The sequence below is a fragment of the Egretta garzetta genome, unplaced genomic scaffold (genome assembly GCF_000687185.1).
Source record: "Egretta garzetta isolate BGI_Z169 unplaced genomic scaffold, ASM68718v1 scaffold297, whole genome shotgun sequence".
NCBI classification, from domain to species: Eukaryota; Metazoa; Chordata; class Aves; order Pelecaniformes; family Ardeidae; genus Egretta; species Egretta garzetta.
Genome location: NW_009260410.1, coordinates 944333 through 953403, shown reverse-complemented (window position 1 = coordinate 953403; position 9071 = coordinate 944333). Strand labels below are relative to the sequence as shown.

Sequence of the window (9071 nt, the reverse complement as noted above, 5' to 3'; positions counted from 1 at the left end):
CGGGCAGGCAGGCAGGCTGGCTCCGAGGTCGGGATGCTGAGCTGTGTTTCTGCTTCCTTGCAGGGTGTCTTTTATGAATAATCAAAAGCCGCAGAAGCCGACGCTATCAGGCCAGCGTTTTAAAACTAGAAAGAGAGGTAAGCGAGCTGCAGCACGTGTGCTGTCAGCACCTGCTGTCGGGGCTGCGTGTGTGGCCTTTTGTGGAGGCCCCCCCGTAAAAAGTTGGTTTCTGTCAATAAACAAAGTAATGCCTTTATGCTCTTCTCATAAATCCTTTAAATGAGACCATGCTAAATGCAAAGTTTTTGAGGCTAACTCAGGGTGCTGGAATGTTCTCTGCACTAATAAAAAATAAACTTGGCGGTTAACAGTTGTAGCTGAATTTACTATGATAACCTCGGCCTAAGAGGCAGTCATTCTAGAACTGCACTGAGTGTGTTTGGGCTGAAAGCAGAAGCATCTAGTACCCCTGAATTACAGGGGAACTCCAGCACAGGCTTGTTGCAGGTTAATACATACGTCTACGGAGCATCTGACCTAGTAGGAATTTCAGTGTTAGCCACTGGCTAAAAGTTGCATTGTCCTGTTAATGCTATAAGAATACCTGATTTAAATTAAAAAAAAAAAACAAATAAACCAAACCACCACCACCCCCCCAACGAACCAACAAAACCCCGAAGTGTGGGCTGTGCAAGTGCATATCTCTGTGTGTACGCAATTACTCCCATGGAAGAGTTGATGACTGAAGAGGTGTGATGAGTAATTTAGTGTTTTGGTGGTGTTTTCTTAAAGAGAAAATGGGGACAGATCTTAAGAATTTCTGTTCAATACTGTTTTATTAATACATTAGCAGTGTTCCAGCTCAGACTGACAACACTAAGGATGCTGTACATACTGAAGTAGCAATTAAGTTGTACAGGAGTACACGTTGACTTACAGAGCCTATTTTAATGTTAAAGTACCTTGAGAAGCTGTTGAAGTGAGAGAGTTGGATGTAGTCTGTCCAGCAGATGAAGCGCTAGAGTTCTGGGGTTTTGTCTCTTTCTAAGCATTTAACTATAGTTTGGCTCCAAGCAATTCTCTGGTAACAATGAGCTTCATGGATCTGTCCTGGAAAATAACTGATACAGTATTTCTACACCTCCACCGAGCTGCTAACCAACGTGTTGAGACTTGCATTGAATGTAAGGAAGCTAGCATGCCCCTTGCAGAAAGGTTGCTAACAGATGCTGACACAACTGGCTAAGCTGTTATAGACAGCACTCAAAGTAAGATTTGTAGCTGAGGTCTGCTTCTTTGGAAGCTTTTCCTCTCATGGTTTGCATAATCTAAGGGCAAATTGAAATGAGTGAAGCTGAAGACCTCTTCCATTTAAGGCTTTCTGTTAGTTACATGGGTGGATTTGTTGCATGTTAACTGTGCTGTACCCATAGTGAAAATGAGGCTATGATCAGCTGGTGTATCTCAAATGTGACGAAGCATGTGTTCTGCTTGGACAATAAAGGATGCTAAATAGATGTGTAATTACAGTTCATCATTTCATGTTTATTTAAAGCTGAGAAGTTAGCTCAGTTTTTTACATTTTGCCCATGTGCTTGAGAAAAAGCAATTGCTTCAGACTCATTTAACTCCATGTTAAGAGGAGGGGATGGTCTTCACAGCCAAAAAGCAAGTACTGTCAGTTGACTCTAATGTGACAATGGTATGCAGCTTTTCAGCCAGAATATTTTGTCCAAAACAGCGAGAGTCCCAGAGGGCTGAAATGGAACACGAGTAATGGAGTCAAATACACAAAATTGTAGGGGCACGTAGTAAGAATTGCCTTCCAGCATGCAGCTAAGGCCCTCTTTTTGGAGGTAAATAGCGATCAAACATGTGAACGGGGGTGTAAGAATCTGACTGAGAAGTCAGATAAGCTTTATTAGAGCCAGCTAATGGTCATCACAAACAGCTGTTCTTCTTGGTAAAAGTAGTGTAAGAATTCAATTAGAGGCAACTAAGGAATGTTTCAGCTTTTGATAGCCTTTCTCCAGCCTTGACTGAATAGGGGAGTGAAAGCGGTAAAACTTCTTACTGCTATATTGGCCACTAAAATTCATTTTTAGCTACACTGTTAAGTCACTAGTTGTGCTAGTTAATACCAGTTGTCTTGGAAGACTGGAATGATATCAGTTCTGTTTAACTTCAGGCTTGCTAGTGCAAGTTTTGTTTTGTTGTTCAATAGAATTAAAATTACAAACTTTAAAAACCATTAAACAGCTGCATGTGGCAACTTCATTTCAATGCTTTGTCTTTACAGATGAAAAAGAGAGGTTTGACCCTACTCAGTTCCAGGACTGCATTATTCAAGGTTTAACCGAAACTGGCACTGACTTGGAGGCAGTAGCAAAGTTTCTTGATGCTTCTGGTGCAAAACTTGACTATCGCCGTTATGCAGAAACGCTTTTCGACATCTTGGTGGCTGGTGGAATGCTGGGTAAGTGCCTTTGATGGGGCTGCTCTCAGCCTTTGTTCACTTGACTCTACAAAAGCTCAGTTTTCTTTCTGGTCTAAAAACTCTCCTAAAGAGCCTATTGGCTATGTAGAAAAGGGTTTAAGTTATCTGTGGTAAACTATCTGACCATCTTAGTGACTGACCGAGTAATTGGGTTACTGTAGAAATACTCTGTATAGCCTGCTGCGCTTTTGCTTGAGTCAGTTTGCATTCTTCAAAGTGTAGACTGTATAAACTTGGCTTAAAGGAAAATACTGGATTTTTTTTTTTTTAACCAGGAGTGGATCTTGACTCTGTAGTCAAGTTCCCTTCTGCCGATGTGGGCTGGATGAATGCTTGTTTTAGGTGTGTGGTCTGTGGTCACAAGGCCAACGGAGTTGCCCTGAAAGATTCTGATATGATCCTGTGCTTCTGCCGATGTGGGCTGGATGAATGCTTGTTTCAGGTGTGTGGTCTGTGGTCACAAGGCCAGCGGAGTTGCCCTGAAAGATTCTGTGTGCACCCAACGCTGTTATTTTGGAAAGTAATACTGTTTACAGAAGAATCTGATATGCCTAGTCTTGGAAATGCTATTGCAAATCGTTTGTTGTTGGCAGTAGTGAGGTCATGGGCACTAGAAGATGTCAGGGAGCAAGAAATGAGAGGGTGAAGAATCTGATATGCCTAGTCTTGGAAATGCTATTACAAATCATTTGTTGTTGGCAGTAGTGAGGTCATGGGCGCTAGAAGATGTCAGGGAGCGAGAAATGAGAGGGTGGTTGAGTCAGCAGAAAACACAGGAAACTGGGGAAGTGAAATGTGATGACAAAAGATCTTTTAAACTCATGTGCACACTGTGTGTAAAGAGCAAAGAGCGGAATAGATACTCACTGACCAGGTAAGAAGTAGATGAAGCTAAATGAGGTTGAAAAGTAAAAAAAAAAGAAAAAAAAAAAGTGGTACTTCTAGATTTAGACTTCGCATTTCCTATGTGACTAAATACTGTTTAGCGGAGAAGGGGTTCAAATGGCAGGGACCCACTTAAAATACAGGCCATGAAGAGGCCCCTTTATGTTGTCTGCCTAGCCAGGAAAAGGTCTCTCTCAGATTTTAGCATTTGTTATGCAATAGCTGGCGGGGGTCAGGGGAGGGATTCAAATGAGAAATTTGGCAGTTGAAGATGATGTTCTGTAATGTAGCAGAAACGGAATTCAAATTACCTGAATGCATAGGGGCAGGAGAGAAAATACCTGATTCTGAGCCACAGTCAGGCTGTGGATGGCAGTTCTGCAGTGGGGGTGGCTGGTTTGGGAGGGTGCATCTGTTGCATGTTCAGGTGGTCTTCACTCTGATGCTTTAGAAATGTCAAGTGACTTGCTCCAACAAATGCTGAAAAGCAAGGCTTTCAAAATGGTTTAACTTCAGTAAATGTGCCTGCTTATCTCAAAGCTGTGTATCGGAGCAGTGTTATGTAGACTGAAGTTACTGTGTTGTTCCTTTTGGCAAGAGGCTCTTTTGCTGATGTTGCAAGAGCTGGTAGCATGAGTAAGTAAACTTGTCTGCTTGAAATTGTTAATGTACAAATTGTTACAATCTGTGGGTTTACATTCAAGAGTCTTAACCAGTGCATACTGTATTAGGAAGTGTTCCTCCTAGGAATGAGGCTGAGGGGAAAAAGGGAAGAATGCATTGCTGCATTAATGGTGATACAGGGGTCATTTACTCAACTCCCTCTCTGTAACAAGTAGCTAAGTAGTCTAGCTTTGATCTTTAGTCAGACAAGGCCAAAATAAAACCTGGTATCCTGTTGCCTTACTGCCTTTTAATATTCTTACCACTAATGCTTATCTCCATCTTTAAGTCATGCTTCTGACTAATACATAACAAAAGGATCTCCCTTATATATAGGCTAGTACTGGAGCTGGTGACTTGAATTCACCCTGGTTAGTGAGGCAGCCTGGCTACCGGTCAAATGCCTGTATTAAACTGAAGAGGACTGGTAAAGAAGCATCTTCTAATTGGCAGCTAAAAAGCTGAAGTGCCTTTCAAGACTGAAGTTTCAAACTCATCTCTGGGGCACTGAATTTTGAACAACCCTCTCTGTGTTTCATCTCCTGTTGTGACTTACTCTGTTATTTAAAAGACATTTACTTACAAAGCAGGTCTATTGCGGCAGATGCTAAGACAGTTGCTAGGATTAAGCAAGTGGCTTCCTTTAAGGGAAGAGGAGCTCATGGTGGTCATGTTAACTTATGCATATGTAAACAAGATGTGTTGCCAATCCAGTTAGCAGTAGGGGGTCAGAATATTTATACGATCATAGTAAGCTACGATTTTGAAGTTCCACTGCAGCAGTGGAGCAGATGGAAATGTAGGGGTGTCTTCAGTGATCCAGTCATTCGTTCATCATGAAAGGACAAAGCGTTGTGTGTTATGGGTGTTGGAATTCTTACTGTGGAGACTACTCAGTACTCTTGCTGGGGAGTAATACCACTAATACTGAAACCCTTCTTTAGCCCCAGGTGGTACCCTGGCAGATGACATGACACGCACAAACGTCTGTGTGTTTGCAGCACAGGAAGACCTAGAAACCATGCAAGCGTTTGCTCAGGTTAGTTCTGAATTGAGTACAATTTAACTTCAACTGTTTATTGATCAAAAATGAAATGTTTGTATAGTTGAAAGTTTAAGCAAAAATAATACATGGCTTTTAGAAGCTTCCTAGAAGAGGTAGAGTAGCACTGGTCTAAGTTAAAAGTGCTCTAAAGAGTTCGGGCCAACTTCACTGAACTTGACTTTTAAAATTCTAATTAAATAATAGTTCGGAGCAAAAATAACACACTCTCTGTCTTTTTAGGTTTTTAACAAGCTAATCAGGCGTTACAAGTACCTGGAGAAAGGCTTTGAAGATGAAGTCAAAAAGGTATGGAGTAGGTCCTTATCAGCAGACAAATAAACCTTCAAATTCTGCTAGTTGATCATGCTATACAGACGAGTGTTATCGTACAATGGATTATTAAAATAGAACACTTAAGTTGGTAATAGAAAACCAGCTAGCTTGTATGACTGGTGGAGAAGATTACCAGTGAACCAGTGCTTCTGCTAGTTGAATGGCTTGACTGAAACAAAAGTGTCTAACGTGGAGACAGTAGCCAAACATTAGTGAGAGGTGGTAGTTTTATGGCAACTCTTCCTATTCCCTCTTGCAGTTGCTGCTGTTCCTGAAAGGATTCTCAGAGTCTGAGCGGAACAAACTGGCCATGTTGACGGGTATTCTGCTAGCCAACGGGACACTTAACGCATCAATTCTCAACAGTCTTTACAATGAGAACTTGGTTAAAGAAGGTAGGTGTTGCCCAACTCCTCCTTTAGGGAGGGATGGGGGGACAGAACCATGACAAATAGGTGAACAGTACATACACCCTTGCAGCTCACTATTTCCATCTGGTTACTACAGGATTAGCAAAGGAAAACATGCTGCCTTGCAAGCTGGCAGGTCTTGCTGAGTCTTTAGAAAACGAGTCTCTTCAGAATGCGTGTGTGTAGGCCTTCCCTGCCTGACACTGGGGGCTGCCTTGCTGGGCGGTACTGTATTTTGGAGAGGGACCTTTCAGGGTGCAGAAGGTGTGTTGTGTCTTTAGGCTCCTTCCTAAATTGCAGCAAGAAGAGTCGAGTTCAGGACAGTGAAGCCTTCATGATGCTGAGTGGTGCGAAAACTCCCAATGTGCTGGAGGCTGCAGCATCCTTGGGCAGTGGTACTGCAGACTGTGCTAGGGCTGCCTCTGAGCACAGCTGCTGCTGCTGCTTTGAGTAGGGGTCTTGCAGACTGGGTGCCCTGTATTCTCAGGCCCTACGATTCCCTTTGTTTTCGGATAATTTCATAATAATACTGCTATTCCTGTTGCACAGGTGTTTCTGCAGCTTTTGCAGTCAAGCTGTTCAAATCATGGATCAATGAGAAAGATATTAATGCAGTGGCTGTCAGTCTTCGTAAAGTAAACATGGATAACAGGCTGATGGTGAGTACCACTGAAATGACTGATTTACTACTTCAGCCAGTTTAGTAAACAGCATTTACCAGCAAAGTACTCCACACGCATTTCTTCTGTGAAAGAGTTGTTGTACACTTTGTTTTCAGGAACTCTTCCCAGCCAACAAACAAAGTGTTGAACACTTCTCCAAGTACTTCACTGAAGCAGGACTAAAAGAACTTTCCGAGTATGTTCGGAACCAGCAAACCATAGGAGCTCGGAAAGAGCTGCAGAAAGAACTTCAGGAGCAGATGTCACGGGGAGATCCATTCAAGGATGTAAGTATTTGTAGACAAGGTGTAGGTGTGGGGTTGGGTTTTTTCCTTTTTTTTCTGTAGGAACTTAGCACAAATTATCTGAAATATGATAGTATCTCATACTAATCTGAAGATATATGCCTAATTAAATACTGAATTAAACATTTAGCTCTCACTACGAATTAAAATTAGGACCAGGGTGTTTTGATACTAGCTTCATAGTCTTTCCTTAATGTCCTGAATCCTGCTGTATGACCAAGGGGGTGGTTTGTGCTTCTAAAGGCTTCTAGGTTGCCTTTAGAACAGAAGTTTTAATTCATCTTAGCATCCTATGCGGCCTGTGCGTTGACGCTTTTATTTGAACTGGCAGATAATCTTGTACGTGAAGGAGGAGATGAAGAAAAACAACATCTCGGAACAGACTGTGGTAGCCAAGTCGAGTTCAGGACAGTGAAGCCTTCATGATGCTGAGTGGTGCGAAAACTCCCAATGTGCTGGAGGCTGCAGCATCCTTGGGCAGTGGTACTGCAGACTGTGCTAGGGCTGCCTCTGAGCACAGCTGCTGCTGCTGCTTTGAGTAGGGGTCTTGCAGACTGGGTGCCCTGTATTCTCAGGCCCTACGATTCCCTTTGTTTTCGGATAATTTCATAATAATACTGCTATTCCTGTTGCACAGGTGTTTCTGCAGCTTTTGCAGTCAAGCTGTTCAAATCATGGATCAATGAGAAAGATATTAATGCAGTGGCTGTCAGTCTTCGTAAAGTAAACATGGATAACAGGCTGATGGTGAGTACCACTGAAATGACTGATTTACTACTTCAGCCAGTTTAGTAAACAGCATTTACCAGCAAAGTACTCCACACGCATTTCTTCTGTGAAAGAGTTGTTGTACACTTTGTTTTCAGGAACTCTTCCCAGCCAACAAACAAAGTGTTGAACACTTCTCCAAGTACTTCACTGAAGCAGGACTAAAAGAACTTTCCGAGTATGTTCGGAACCAGCAAACCATAGGAGCTCGGAAAGAGCTGCAGAAAGAACTTCAGGAGCAGATGTCACGGGGAGATCCATTCAAGGATGTAAGTATTTGTAGACAAGGTGTAGGTGTGGGGTTGGGTTTTTTCCTTTTTTTTCTGTAGGAACTTAGCACAAATTATCTGAAATATGATAGTATCTCATACTAATCTGAAGATATATGCCTAATTAAATACTGAATTAAACATTTAGCTCTCACTACGAATTAAAATTAGGACCAGGGTGTTTTGATACTAGCTTCATAGTCTTTCCTTAATGTCCTGAATCCTGCTGTATGACCAAGGGGGTGGTTTGTGCTTCTAAAGGCTTCTAGGTTGCCTTTAGAACAGAAGTTTTAATTCATCTTAGCATCCTATGCGGCCTGTGCGTTGACGCTTTTATTTGAACTGGCAGATAATCTTGTACGTGAAGGAGGAGATGAAGAAAAACAACATCTCGGAACAGACTGTGGTAGCCATAATCTGGTCAAGTGTAATGAGCACGGTGGAGTGGAACAAAAAGGAGGAGCTGGTAGCAGAGCAAGCCATTAAGCACTTGAAGGTATTGTAACTTAAGTATGGGCTCCTGCAGCCGTTGGGTAGGGCTTGGGCTTTCCTCTGTTTCCAGCTCCCTTTTAAATGAGTTAAAACCTACAGCCTTCCTAATGCAAAGGCAGCATGAGACGGGGAATTCTTCCCCTCATAACTGTGCTGTCGTAGTCCAAGTTACGGAGGCCAAAGCGGTCTGGCTGCTGCAGAAGCACCCTGGGTGGGGCGGGGGTTGCAAATTTCTGAGCAGTGACTGATGGAAACTGTGCGAAACCAGTCTCGTCAGGCGATAAATGTGACGCGCTCTGCGTGTGCCACTTTGTTGTTCCTGTTACAGCAATACAGCCCTCTACTTGCTGCCTTTACTACCCAAGGTCAATCAGAGCTGACTCTTCTGTTGAAGATTCAGGAGTATTGTTATGACAACATTCACTTCATGAAGGCCTTCCAGAAAATAGTGGTGCTCTTCTATAAAGGTAACTTTCTGTGGGGTCAGGGGCTTGGTTTTTGTTTGGTTGGGCTTTTTAAAGCCTGTGACCTTTAGGGAAGATCGGTGCTACAACATTGCACTTCATGAGCTGAGGAATTTTCTATCTTTTGTTCGCAAAGGTGGATGTGGCTGTCCTTAGCATATGGGGAGGTGCTCCTCTAGACAAAGATGCTGCCTGTCTACTAGATTTAATTAGGAGTTGTGGTCAATCAAAGCTAAATTTAGATTTTAAGGCTCTTTGGCCCTTTTAAGTTAGGGAAA

At 42.6% G+C, this 9071-nt stretch overlaps 1 protein-coding gene across 1 annotated transcript in view; it reads left to right on the top strand.

The window, feature by feature from the left end:
- Window positions 1-36: 36 nt before the first annotated feature.
- Window positions 37-9071, top strand: part of BZW1 (basic leucine zipper and W2 domains 1) — an 11235-nt gene continuing 2200 nt past the window's right edge. Inside the window, 10 exon segments of the mRNA XM_035899089.1 lie at window positions 37-137; window positions 2300-2476; window positions 4990-5084; window positions 5331-5396; window positions 5683-5818; window positions 6383-6492; window positions 6612-6782; window positions 7132-7188; window positions 8244-8333; window positions 8658-8796. Coding sequence (XP_035754982.1) covers window positions 74-137; window positions 2300-2476; window positions 4990-5084; window positions 5331-5396; window positions 5683-5818; window positions 6383-6492; window positions 6612-6782; window positions 7132-7188; window positions 8244-8333; window positions 8658-8796 — 1105 coding nt within the window. The 5' untranslated portion in view covers window positions 37-73.